Here is a 13,297-nt window from a genome sequence, read left to right on the forward strand (position 1 = left end):
CCCAAGCTGGTTTGAAGCTCACTATGTAGCAAAGGCTAGCCCTGCAAGGAAGTCATTCTGCCTCAGCCTTTTGTCCCCATGCTCCACTTGATATTAACTTTTGGTAGTTCTCATTTCTTCACTACAATACATGTATAAAGAAGGGGCCGTCAGCGAGGTAACCTGAGGCGGAGAACTTTTGTCTGATCCTTCTCGTCACTGCCTTCTGCTCAGGTCTCGGCCTTTTTTCCCTCTGTAAAAATACAAATATCTGTTATTGTATTACTTTGTCAATTGTGGGACTGTATGTGAATTTTGAAAAATTAACTGGAAATGGATGTATTTGGAGTTCTTGATGAGGTTGATGCTACCACATTTTTGTGGGGGTTTTTAAGCTCCCCATTACTTTTATCTACAAGAGACATAATTACTTGTTTGAAAGAACAGATCTTCCAAAGAGGAAATACTCATTTTCTCGGGCTCATCATCTCTGCTTTGTCTTTCTAAAAGACATACATTTTATGTATGGATGTTCTGTCTGCATGTAGTTCTGTGAATCATGTGTGTACCTGGTGTCCACAAATGCTAAAGGGGGAACTGGACACCAGGGACTGGAGTTATGGATGGTTATGAGACACTGTGTGACTGCTGGGAATTGAAGGTGGGTCCTTTGGAAAAACCGCAATGCTCTCGATTGCTGAGCCATCCCTCCAGTCCTTGGTTATCATTTTAAATGAACATGTATGTATGTGTATTTTTTCTTTCCTTCTTTTTCTTAGGCAGAGGTTGGTCTTGAACTCCTGATTCTTCTCCCTCCCCCCAAGTGCTGAGACTGTATGCATTACCACCACACCTAGCAAAGATTTTTTTAATGAGAAAAGTTATTCCAGGTTATAAACAGAAGAATGAACTGCCGTGGGAGACAACCGCGGCCGTCTAGGGGAGCAGCCTTGAATCTGAAGCATGGTGTCTGGTCATACCAGGCGCTTCCGACATGGGAGCTATGGGACTGTGGGAGCTACTGTCCCTACTGTTATTACAACTAAGACATAGTCAATGGCCAATCCTTCAGGGCTTGTACGGAGAGAGAGACTACAAGTTTAGAGCAGGTCTATTGCTTTGCTCAAGCTGGCTAGAATTAAATTGTTGTTTATAATGAAACCAAGGATCCCAGAGCAACAGCCAGAAGACACAACGGCTACATAAATTTCCCATGACTCATTCCCAAGACTGACATACACAGCCACACCCCACATACACACACCCCTTTACTGAATCTTGAAAAAGATTCAGGCTTCGTTTCCCTTTGGTTCATAGGTAGCACATTTGACTTATATTCTAGCAACCCCATACATGACACACTTTTATCATCCCACAGCTCCAAGGAACTGGGGAAGTTTATTATTCCTGTTATATTGTGGTCCCAGCACGGAAGCAGTATTATTATTATTATTATTATCATTATCATTATTGGTTTTTCGAGACAGGGTTTCTCTGTATCTTTGGAGCCTGTCCTGGAAGTAGCTCTTGCAGACCAGGCTGGCCTCGAACTCAAAGAGATCCACCCGTCTCTGCCTGCCAAGTGCTAAATAATAAAGGTGTGCGCCACCACCTCCGACAAAGCTGTATTCTTAAAAGTTGCTCTTATTCCATGTCCAGAATTCAGTTTATGACAATCTACAGATTATTTTTATTTTTACATGCATTTATTTACTTTGTGTGTGCAGGCCACAGGACAATTTGCTGGACCTGGTTTTGGCCTAGAATTCAGGTTCCAAGGCTTGGCAGCCAGGGCCTTCGTAGCATGAGCCTTGTTGCCAGTCCCAAGCTTCCTACTTTTATTTAGCTTTCTGACTCTGGACCTGACCCTTCGACACGTTGCCATCGAATTTTCTGCTCAATTAGGAAAGCATCCTCCATCCTGTCATGGGCCCAGTTACTATACACAGACTCACCAGAGGCCTTGCTCGTGTATTTTTCTCGTACACACTCCTCAAGACTTTAGGTCTCACAAACACCAACTTGGGCACAAGGAGCATATAGATTTGGGTGCTTTCTCAACCTTTTTGGGTAAGGCAAACAGTTCTACAACTGGAGCTTTGACAGCCCTGTTTTGTTAGACACTGCTTCTTGGACACCCTGGGTCTGAGCATCTACAAAAGACCCCTCCCAGGAAGAGGAAAAAGAAATTCAGATAAAGAGATATTGGGGAAGTAATTTCTGTCCTGCTTACTGGCTGGTAAACGGGAACTTTTATTAAAAACAGGCCTTTCAATTGTCCCTGCTCTCAAATGTGGACGATTGAACTAGAAGGCTTCCCTAGTGTTCTCAGTGCTGACGTTTGGGTACAGGTGGCTGGGATTTGAAATCGAGGGGCCTGTGAATGAACTTGTCGCACGGTCTATTACTGTTATTTTTCCCAAGGACAAAGAACTAGTTACTGAATGCGAGTGTGGGGACCCACCAGAGTGGCCTCTCAGGAGTGTCAAGCTTGCAGTCCAATGCCTCTTCTGGTGGCAGGAGACAGATGACTTCAAGCCCAAGGGCCCGGGAGACCCAGGCCGGATTCGTAAAGGCCCACCGAGGAAGAAGGCAGGGCGGCGGGAGCTGACGGAACCACGAAAGGACCTGCTAGAGCATGCGTGGGTGCGAGCGGCACGGCAGGCGCTCTCCCAAGGCAGTTGAACGGCAGGAGCGACCCCACCCACGGCGACCAGGAAGGCCAGCAGCTCGGGACAAGGCAAGAGCCGCCGTGTCACGTGACCGGGCTCCGGGGCGGGGACAAGCGAGGCTCGGCCCGCCCGGCCCCGCCCGGCCCCCGCGCATGCGCGCCGTCCGGGGCGCTGAAATTCAAATTTGAACGGCCGTGGTCAGCGACAGAGCCGGCACCGAGGGCAGAGCCGACTGGGTGTGGGAGAGCCCGCCGCCCGGCCTCCTGCCTTCCACCGGAGCTGCGCCGAGCCCGCACTCACTTCTTTCCTTCTCCTGAATTTGAACCACCGAACCCACCGTCTCGTCTGCCACACGTGAGGCCTGGGGCGATGGACCCGTTTACAGAGGTGAGAGACTCTGCGGGTGCTGTGAACCATGACCCCTGCGGACCCCCGTCCGCGCTGCCTGTCAGCCTGCGGCCCACCGGCGGGCCGCGCGGCGCGTGCGCACCGCGAGCGTGCTGCCGGGCGGAAACCGCGGGGTCGCAGGCCGCCTGCCGCTCTGGCTGCCGCGGAGGAGACAGGGCGGATTTGGACTCTCGGGTAAGGCAGGGAAGACAGGGCCTCAGAAACCCCGCGCTGGCCGCGAACTCCTTCCTCCACCTCCCAAGTGCGAGCGCCGGGAGCTCTGGCGTGCCCCTGCCCTCCGGTTCCCGGTGACAGAGAGCGCACTTCCCTCCTTTCTCCGCCCCGCCTTCTCCCGGGAGAGTGCGGCTTGCGGTCGGCTGGGACCGGTCCTGCCGGAAAGCTGGAATAGTTGGCAGGGTGGAGTCTGCCCGGTGACTCGTACTGTGTGCTGGGAATCCGATGGGAGGTGATAAAGGGCTTCACCGGCCCTGAGGAGCTGTGCACTTAAAGAATCCCGTGATGAAATCAGCCAAGTCCCAGCAGCGACCAGGTGCTCTAGCCGCGAGTTCCTTCAGACGTCTCTGCTCCGCTAACTTTAGACGTCTCATGCGCAGGATTAACACAGATTAAAAGGGAACGGTGTTTATTGTGTGAACCGGAATTATTAGCGTGTGATGGAAGGCTACTGTACTGTCCAGTGTTTATGTAGCACATCATTCCAACAGTGTCTTCCTCGTCTCTCCCTTGGGAATAGGGTCTCGAGTAGGTTGTTAACCCTATTCTTTATCTCTAGTTTTAGCTTCGTGTTGCAGCTGTGCACTGACATTAAGGAATTTCCCGTTGCTATTTGCCCACTCTTTTATTCCAGAACAGTTCCTCTTTTTCTTTTCTTTCTTTAAGCTGATTTGCAAATTTCAAGACTATGTTGTGAGTTTTGCAAAGTGGGCGTACGGTGTTTCTTTACTACATTGGAAAATGTCATAGAAGATAGTAATAATTTAATTTGGGTAGTGTACCTAATAGTTGAATTCACAAGCTAAGCCCAAGACATAGAGTTTCAACAATTAAAGGTTTCAACAAGACCGTTGTGCTTTCCCCATGTTTGAAGTTCTCCGTTATTTTGAGGGAAACAACACTATGTTAACTTTAAGCCAGAAGAGGGTTGGAGAAATGGCTAAGCTGTTGGGAACACTGACAGCTCTTCCAGAGGACCCAGGTTCAAATCCCAGCACCCATTCTCCTCTCACAGCAGTCTGTGACTGTGGTCTCAGGACACCCAGTGCCTCCTTCTAGCCTCCACAGGCACCAGATCCCATACACATGTGGTACCCAGGAGTACATGAAAGCTAAAATAAAAATAAATGAACTGCAGAAAATTCTCGTGGAAACATCCAGGACATTGTGGCAGCTTTAGAGAATAGGGATGACTGTTCACCAAATACCTGTCATTTACAATGAATCTCTGAAAGACTGACTTATGTCAGCTGGGCAGAGACAGGCAGATGGCTGAGTTCAAGCCAGCCTGATCTACAGAGCAAGTTCCAGGACAGCCATGGCTACATACACAGAAACTTTGTCCCAAAATATATATTCGTTTGCCTATGAGTTTGAATTTTTTATTGAAAGCATTTATTCTTAAAACTTGCATGTCAGTAAAAATTACCACAATTCTAGATTATATAACCATTAAAAATGATATTCCATATTATTAAAAGAATAAAATTACTTTGAACAATGCTGTATGTTTTTAGTAACCGACAGGATCAACACACTTCAGAAGTTTGGTTGAAATTTGTACTTTTAATTAAAAATGCCCTTTGGAAGCTCGTACAAAACTCAGATAAAGAGAACCTTCCAGTCTGGGGCATTTTAGAAAGTGTTTGGGAAATGTGCATGCCTTAACTTGTAGTTTATATTCTGAAAAGCGAGGTCTGTTGCTACTGGAATCACAGCTCTGACAGCTTTACCTTAATTGGTAATGAGGGCCCCGTAGTGAGCTCCAGCTTCGAGGTGCTCAGTGACAGCATTCATAACATTTATGCACTGTGAAATGAATTTCTGATAGGGTTTTTTTTTTGTCTAAAAAAGGACTGATGTCAATATAAATGACTTTTTAAACAAGTGTCTTACTCAAAACCATGCAACACAGAAAATTATTAGGAATTAATTTTAAAAAACTTCGCCCAGAGTGATTCCTTACCAATGCTGTCATGAAACAGAAAAGAAATGAACCTCGTTCTCTTACTAACTCCTGTATCACGTGCTACAGTCCTGGACAACACTCTGCCTCGGGCCTGTGCTCTCCCTGCCGCCCTGATGTCGGCGGTTCTCACTTCACCAGCCTTTTCTGCTGTATAAACTCACATTTAGCTTCCAGTCTGCAAGTTCATCTCTGGAGCTTCATTGCCAAATCACAAATATCACTTGCAACTATCTGTTAAATGTGTTTCCTTCCAGAATGTGTGCGTTCTAAATGGGCTGTTTTCTCCCATTCAGACATGTTTCCTCCAACATCAAACATACTTAAAAGCATCTTGTTGAATTAACATATCAGATAGAAGTTTTACTTTTGGTCAGGATTGAACACAAGTCCTTGTAAAGACTGAGCTACACCCCCACACCCCATTTGAGAAAGGCTCTATGCATCCCATATTGATCTCCAGCTTTCTGTAACCTTGAAGTCCTGATCCTCCTGTCTCCATCCTCTGGGTGCTAGGGTTATAGGTGTACTCTATCACACCTTCCTGAAGGTGTGATAAAACAGTAATAGCATTTGAAGCTGTGGGCTTTGCTACAGCATTTCCATACGGATGTGTCGTTTTACTTTGTTTTACTTCATCCCTCTCTCTCACTGCTTTCCTTTTTACGTCCTCCATCCTATTCCTCTGGCTGGTTCCTGAAGCTCTAATTTTTGTTTTAAGGAAAATATTTTATATTTAAATGATGCAGTATAAAGAAGGTCTACTTAAAATACTGAGCACTTACATTTATGTAATATAGAGGACATTATTTCTTGAATAAAATATCTTTGGCACTTAGTAACCTTATTTTATTCTTTAGAGTATTTAAAATTTTCCTCTATCATGTATGAATTTTGACTCCATTGCAAACAGTAGAGCACTTGTGTGTATTTGAGTGGCAAAACCAACCACATTCTTGTGTTGTGAACCATTGCTGTGCTGACTCAAGTACTCGACCGCAGGGAATGGAATGCTGGGCATGTCCATAGTGGATATAGTTAGGGTTATGGTGTTTTCTCAGAGTGATAGACTTTATCAAAAGATTAGCAAGCCGTTATGAATTTGTATAGCAGTCTGATGACTTTTGAGTTGATTGAAGAAGATTTCTTTAGGGGATGAAGGTCGTGGGCTCATAAAAGATTTTAATTGCCCAGCATTTTGATTGTCATTTCTTTCAGTGAACCTTAAGTTAGAAGATGTATCTAAGTGCAGAGTTGCACCTTAACCCAAGTTTTATTCATGTTTTGTTTTGTTTTAGGTGGAGTCTTGCATAAAGGCCAGGCTAGCTTGAACTAGCTTTGTGTATCCCATGCTGGCTTCCCACTCATGATCTCTCTACCTCCTCCGTCCTCAGCCTTGCGAGTACTGGGACTACAAGAGTGACCACCACACTTGATAGGCCTTGTGCTCCTTCTAAGGCTTTCTTAAAGGAATTCAAATAAATAGCTTAATCCCTATCTGTATTAATTACTGCTTTATATATGCAGGGTGGTGAATATCTATGCCCTTTAATTATGTGCATTTGAGGGAGAGTAAATTGTTTTATATCACATTGGTTCAAATAGGAATGTCTGTCAATTGAGAGTAAGAAATAAGGAATATTCATGAATTTATCCAGTGACTAAGATTTGAACTTACGATATTTTATGTATTTATTAGTTTTTATTTAATAAAACAAGATATTTTAGCATTTTTCTCCTTGGGAAGTGTGTTATGAAAGACTTCCTATTTGGGTCACTCTTTTGCTGCTTGTCACAACTTCAGATCTGAGCATCTGTATTAGTTTTGAAACTGTAACAAATTATAAATTTAGATGGCTTAAACTGGGCATTGTGTTGTACCCCTTCCAATCCCAGTACTCAGGAGGCAGAGGCTAGTGTATCTCTTGCGGGTTTGAGATCAGCCTAGTCTACATAAGATCCAGGAGACCCTGTCTCAAATAAATAAATAAATAAATTAGTAACTCAAAATTTCAGTTCTATAGGTCATAGGTTTGAAGTGGGTTTAATCGAGTCAGAGTCAGTGTGGGTAAGATTTCATTCCTTCTGGAAGCTCTAAGAGAAAATCTGTTTTCTCACCCCTTTGCTCTAAGGTCACATTGATAGGTCAGAGGGTTAGAACACAAGCATTTTTTGAGGTACCATTTTTCTGTCTAGCATACTGACTTAAACAACAACTACTTTCTGTTAAATATATTTTAATGGGAGAGACTGGAGAAGGTGGCTCAGTGGCGAAGAGCTCATGTTGCTCTTGAAGAAGACTTGGGCTCAGTTCCCAGCACTTATGTGGCAATTCACAGCCATCTATAACTCCAGTTCTGGGGGTGACTATCCTCTTCTGACCTACACGGGCACAGGCATGCATGCTGTTCACCCACATCCAGGCATATACTAAGATTTTTTTTTTTAATTTAAATTTTTCTTGCTGGAGATGGTTCAGCAGTTGAAGAAAGCTGTTCCGCAGAAGAGTGGAGTTCTGTTCTCAGCACCTACATTGAGTGGCTCACAACCGCTTCTTCTGGCCTCCATGAGCACTTAGATGGATGCATGTGTGAATTTTTACATGCAAACAAACAAAATTACATTATTTACTTGTGTGGGGGTGGTAGTGCATGCATGCCAGGCACATGTGGAATGCAGAAGGCAATTGGTTCTTTCCTTCTACCACATCGGTTCCAAGGGTAAATTCTAGGTCAAACTTGGCAGCATATGCTTTAACATACTGTGCAGTCTCACCATATTCCCTCCCTGCTCCTCCACACCCACATCTCTTTTTTATTCAGTGACACCGGAGTTTGGCCAACTGGGCTCAACTGGCTGTTTATCTGTTGGTTTTGTCTGGCAGTTCTGTAGCGTTTCTTAGTGTTATGGAAAATTACCTGGAGCTAGATGCAATAATGCAGGCATTCGGTGGAGTTGTTGCTCCAGCATGCCAAACCTGGACTTTGCTCATGATGTGCCTGAAGGGGAACCCCAAACAGTGGGGGCACAAACCACACCCAAACGCCTGTTTGCACAGAGAGGAAGAAAAGTTAAAGTGGCTGCTTTCTGACTCAGGCAGAAAACAGCAAATGACCTCATAACGTGTAATTTTTAAGGGAGGTCTGTGTGAGAATGGGCCAGGATGTGGTGGTAAAGGAGATAGGGTGTGAGGGGGAAGGACAAAGGACTGCCTCTGGATAGAGAGGAGACAGACACGGCCCATAGGCAAGCAGTGGTTTATACAGGGAAAGGGAACCCTGTGTTAGGATGAGGTGTTTAATTTTAATTGGCCATGTTAATGAGGTGAGCCAAAGGAGGCATTCTTTTCTTTTTCTTTTTTTTTTTTTTTTATCAAGACAGGCTTTCTTTGTAGCTTTGGAGCCTATCCTGGAACTAGCTCTGTAGACCAGGCTGGCCTCAAACTCATAGAGATCCTCCTGTCTCTGCCTCTTGAGTGCTGGGATTAAAGATGTGCGCCACCACCGGCTCAATGGGGGCTTTTGATTTCTGGACTTTGGTACCAGGAGGAAGAAGTGGCCAAATAAGGGAATAGACATTGGTGGCTAGCTTTAGGAATGTAATTTAAAGGTTTTTAGTAAGGTAGAGGGAATGGGGTAGGAGCATGTGCCAGAGCCACATGCTCAAGAGGGCTAGTGTCCCTTCAGTACCAGTCCAAGAAAGGGAGTGCAGAAACTGCAAGCCTTTTGGGGACTTAACATTGAAAGTCACACAGTGTGTTACTTCTGCCATAGTTTATTAGTCAAAGCAAATCATAAGGCCTGGCCAGTCAACCCAGATTCAAGAATGGTGATACAGAGTTCCTTTGTGTGTGTGTGTGTGTGTGTGTGTGTGTGTGTGTGTGTGTGTGTGTGTGTGTATGTGTGTGGCTATGTGTGCAGGTGTGCATGCACATGGTGGCAAGGGTTTGATGTGTTTTCTTCCTCAGTCTTTCTCCACTTTATGTCTTGAGCCAGGTTTTTCACTGAGTTTCAGGAATCCTGACATTGTCCCTCCCTGGTGGTTCCTGATGTATGCCACCATGCTTGGCTTTAAGCGGGTACTAGGGGTCCGAATTTAGGTCCTTATGCTTGCATGGCAGGCACTTTATCCACTAAACTATCACCCCGGTCTCAAATTATATCTTTTGATTGGAACAAAAACTTGAAGCATTTTAAATCTTAGATAGGTGTCTTTACATACTGCTTATTAATATTTAGATTGAATCTCGTAATTTTGATGTTGGGATGCTAGTTCATCTGGTAAATTTTTGTTTGATTATTTGGGATTTTACCTTTGAAATGTGTTTGACTGTTATCCTACATACCAGTTGTTGGTTTTAGCAGGCATCTAAGGTTTTGTGGACCTCTGGCTAACCTTGTGTTTTAACACTGGTATAATATAGAAGTTGCTTGAACGAACCCGTGCCAGACGAGAGAATCTTCAGAGAAAAATGGCTGAGAGGCCCACGGCAGCAGCAAGGTCTGCACATGCTAAGCGAGGCAGAGAGCCACTTTCAGAAGCCAATAATCAGCAGTCCCTCTCAGGGGGTGAAGGTAAGACTGGGCAGGGGTGGGGAAGGGATAAAAATGTCATGGGTTTTGGAGGATATGAGCCCCAAACATTTTATTATGTACATAGAAGAACCCGTCTTTAGGAGACAAATGCAACAGCCAATGGGGCCAGGGCAGCCTTCTGTTATTTTTCAAGGTTGTTAGCTCAGGTCTCAGATCTGCCAGAAGCCAGAACAGAGAACTTTGGTGTCTATGAAACTCATGCTCTTAACTTTAAAAAATTTAAAACTTTTTTTGGAGATTTACTTATCTTTATTTTATTTGTATAACTGTTTTACCTGCATGCGTGTCTGTGCAGCATATGTGTGCAGTGCCTGTGGAGACTAGAAGAAGGCACTAAAACCCCTGGAGCTGGAGTTCTAGACAATTGGTAGCTGCCATGTGGGTTCTGGGTTCTCTGGAAGGAAGAACAGAGTTCTCTTAGCTGCTGGACCATATTTCCAGTGGGCATCTTCCAAGTTTTTGTTTGTTTAAAAGAATATATTGTTGTCTGTGTGGGCAAGTGTGTCCTGGTGCGTGTATGGAGACAGACCATAGGCCTATTCCTTAGATTGGTTTCCTCTCTTCACCTTTCGTGTGGGTTCTGGACAGCAAACTCAGGTTACCAGGAATGTGCAGCAAGCTTGTTTACCCACTGAACCATCTCACTGGCCTTTCATTCTAGTTTAAAATATTAATGTTCTTGGCTGGGAAGATGAGTCAGTGGATAAAGTACTTGAAGCACCATTGTAAGGACAGGAGTTTGAATTCCCAGCAATCATGTACATTCTGGAACACGGCAAGGACACAGGAGATGGGGACAGGGTTGTCACGGCAAACTGGACATCTGGTTTAGCTGAACTGATGAGCTCTGAGTTCAAGAGAGAGATCCTGCTTCCAGTTACAGTGATAAGATAGAGCACGTGGAGGAAGACACCCATTTCAACCTGACTGACCTGCATGTGCACCTGCACACGCCTGTGCCATGCACAGAAGAGCACGCGTACACATCCCTTCCACATACTCTTCCCGAGAGGTGCAGTGAGGCCGCGTCCTGGGTAAAGTGAAGCCTTGTTTTGAATGATGCCCTTAGGATCTCTCACATCCTGTACATATGGCCATAGAAGTTTCAGTGATGAGACGCTAAGTATTTGTGCTGGTTTGTTTGCTTGCTGTAGAACAGATAGTTCAGTTGCCCTCAGACCCACTTCTCTCCCCTTCTGCCTTACTTTAGCTATTGTCCATGAAAGGTCGTTTCACAAACAAAAAACAAACAAATCAGAAAGCCTGTTTTCTACAACTTAGTTTCTCCAAGCTTGATTTTTCTTCCCTTAAAATAAGGTGATTGAGCTATGAGATCCTTAAAGTTCTTTAAAGTACTTGGTATTCTTGTGTGTGTGCTGTTTGTTCCTGTTATCTTAAAACTCTATACAATCTTATGTGTGCATCTTGACGATGTTTACATTTATTTTCATTGAGGGTTTTAACAGAAAAAATGACATATTTGCCCCAAAAAAGGTGGGTTTTTTTTTTTGCCTAATTTCAAAGTTAATAAAAGACAGGTTTTTGCATTTTTCTTATAACAGAAGTAGCTCAAGTATTAGAGAAGTCTGATCCCTCATTAGTAAGTACCCACCTAGTTTTCAGACTGCGAAACTGCAGGGTTTCAGTGTGGGTTTTTGTTGTTCTTTTGGATCTAGAGAAATCTTGTACGAAACCATCACCATCAAAAAAACGATGTTCTGACAAAATTGAAGTTGAAGTTTTGGACTTGGAAAATAAAGAACCTGTTGAGCCAACTGCTGCAAAACCTTGTTCTCCAAGGCCTGAACCCCCTCAGGCCCAGCCCCCAGCACCAGCTGCCATCAGTGATTCTGCGGCTGCCCCAACATCGCTGCTCAGCATGGGCAGAGGGCTGAACTCAAGATCAGAAGCATCTGCCGCCTCCTCTGTTAAAACTCGAATGCAAAAACTTGCTGAGCAACGGCGCCATTGGGATAGTGATATAGCAGGTATTAAATGATATGGGTGGTCCTTGAATTTCTTTTGGTAAGATTCAGCTTGTAGCTGGATATGGGGGTTCTTGTTTTTAATCCCAGCATCTGGGAGGCTGATACAGGAGGTTTATAAATTTGAGGCCAGCCTGGAGTAGCATGAAAGGTAAGTGCTTTTGTTTTATTTATATGTGTGTTCTTTGCTTCTAGATAATTGATATGCCAGGAATATATTCATAAAAAATGAATGAAAATGAATCATTCTCACCGAAGTAGATCTTGAGGTTCTTGAACTAATACAGAAACTTCACCTAGTACTGAATTACTTTCCATTTGCAGTGAAAAAGTACTGACCCTCACCTCTATATTCAGGAATCCTATTCTTCGGTTCACTTATCAAATTAGAGACTAAGGTGTGCAGTGCTCCTGGGTAGGGAAGAAAGGTTACTAAAGCACAGTCTCATGCCAGTCTGGGAAAGGGTAAATGAGTGACCCTTCCCTGCAGGCCAGTTAGTGGTTCTGTACAGTGCTGTTTTTGTCACTAACTGTATGGATTCCTTGACTTGTTGGGTAAAATCCTTGAAATGGCTTCTCATAAATACCCGTATTTAGAAAGGAACTGAGGTCCAGAGAAAATATAGATAGGAAAAACTTTAGATTAGCATCTCAAAAGTATGGGGAACTCAAGGTGTGCTTTTGTCTCTTGATTATAAAACCCTTTAATTAGGGTGCATGGCCAGAACTAAGACAAAGCAATATGAATAAATTGATAAGCTTCATTTTTTTTTTTTTTTTTTTGGTTTTTCGAGACAGGGTTTCTCTGTGGTTTTGGAGCCTGTCCTGGAACTAGCTCTTGTAGACCAGGCTGGTCTCGAACTCACAGAGATCCGCCTGCCTCTGCCTCCCAAGTGCTGGGATTAAAGGCGTGCGCCACCACCGCCGGCGATAAGCTTCATTTTTAATGTAAAAAAATTATGGGCTTTCCAGTATGTAAGTAGGTATACACCGTGTATGCCTGGCCTGTTGAGCCCAAGGAAGGGTGTGAGAGCCCCAGCGACTGTTGAAAGCTGCCATGTGGTTGTTGGGAACTGAACCCAGGTTTTCTGGGAGAACAGCAAGTACTATTAATTTGGTGCAGGGGCTGAACCAAACAGCCCCTGCACCAAAAATTTAAAAGAACATTTATTTTAGTCCGTGTATGTTTGTGTGCATATGTGTCTGCTTGAGTATATACATGCATACAGCTGCACATCTGTGCCTATGTGGAGGAGAGGAAGAGGGCAGTGGGTCCGTCAGAGAGAGAGCCAGAGTTACAGGGTTGCAGGATCCCAGCTTGTTCTATGGTGTTAGGGTCTGAATAACAGTTCTTGTAATTGCACTGTAGGTACTCTTAACCCTGAGCCATTTCTCCAGCTCCTCATTACTATGCATTTTTTTTTTTTTTTTTGATTTTCGAGACAGGGTTTCTATGTAGCTTTTTGGTTCCTGCCCTGG

The 13,297-nt window shown here is 44.3% G+C and overlaps 2 protein-coding genes across 14 annotated transcripts in view; one reads left to right on the plus strand and one right to left on the minus strand.

The window, feature by feature from the left end:
- Positions 1-3,068, minus strand: part of Matcap2 (microtubule associated tyrosine carboxypeptidase 2) — a 50,650-nt gene extending 47,582 nt beyond the window's left edge. For 3 of the 7 annotated variants that reach the window (XM_050124908.1, XM_050124906.1, XM_050124905.1), the window contains exon 1: positions 2,444-2,534. Coding sequence is in view for 1 of the 7 variants with exons in the window: in XM_050124911.1 (XP_049980868.1) it covers positions 163-232; positions 2,952-3,068 (187 nt within the window). In the remaining 6 variants the exon portion in view is untranslated. Of the gene's footprint in view, positions 1-162; positions 233-2,443; positions 2,737-2,951 lie in introns of those variants that run through there. The other 4 variants (XM_050124910.1, XM_050124909.1, XM_050124911.1 and 1 more) reach the window with 3 other exon arrangements.
- Anln (anillin, actin binding protein) overlaps positions 2,876-13,297 on the plus strand; it is a 69,801-nt gene continuing 59,379 nt past the window's right edge. For all 7 annotated transcript variants that reach the window (XM_050124897.1, XM_050124899.1, XM_050124898.1 and 4 more), the window contains exons 1-3: positions 2,876-3,038; positions 9,662-9,812; positions 11,510-11,821. In XM_050124897.1, the coding sequence (XP_049980854.1) occupies positions 3,021-3,038; positions 9,662-9,812; positions 11,510-11,821 (481 nt within the window). In that variant the 5' untranslated portion in view covers positions 2,876-3,020. The remainder of the gene's footprint in view (positions 3,039-9,661; positions 9,813-11,509; positions 11,822-13,297) is intronic.

Source organism: Alexandromys fortis, unplaced genomic scaffold, assembly GCF_014885135.2.
Source record: "Alexandromys fortis isolate MF-2015 unplaced genomic scaffold, M_Fortis_MF-2015_v1.1 scaffold_204, whole genome shotgun sequence".
NCBI lineage: Eukaryota > Metazoa > Chordata > Mammalia > Rodentia > Cricetidae > Alexandromys > Alexandromys fortis.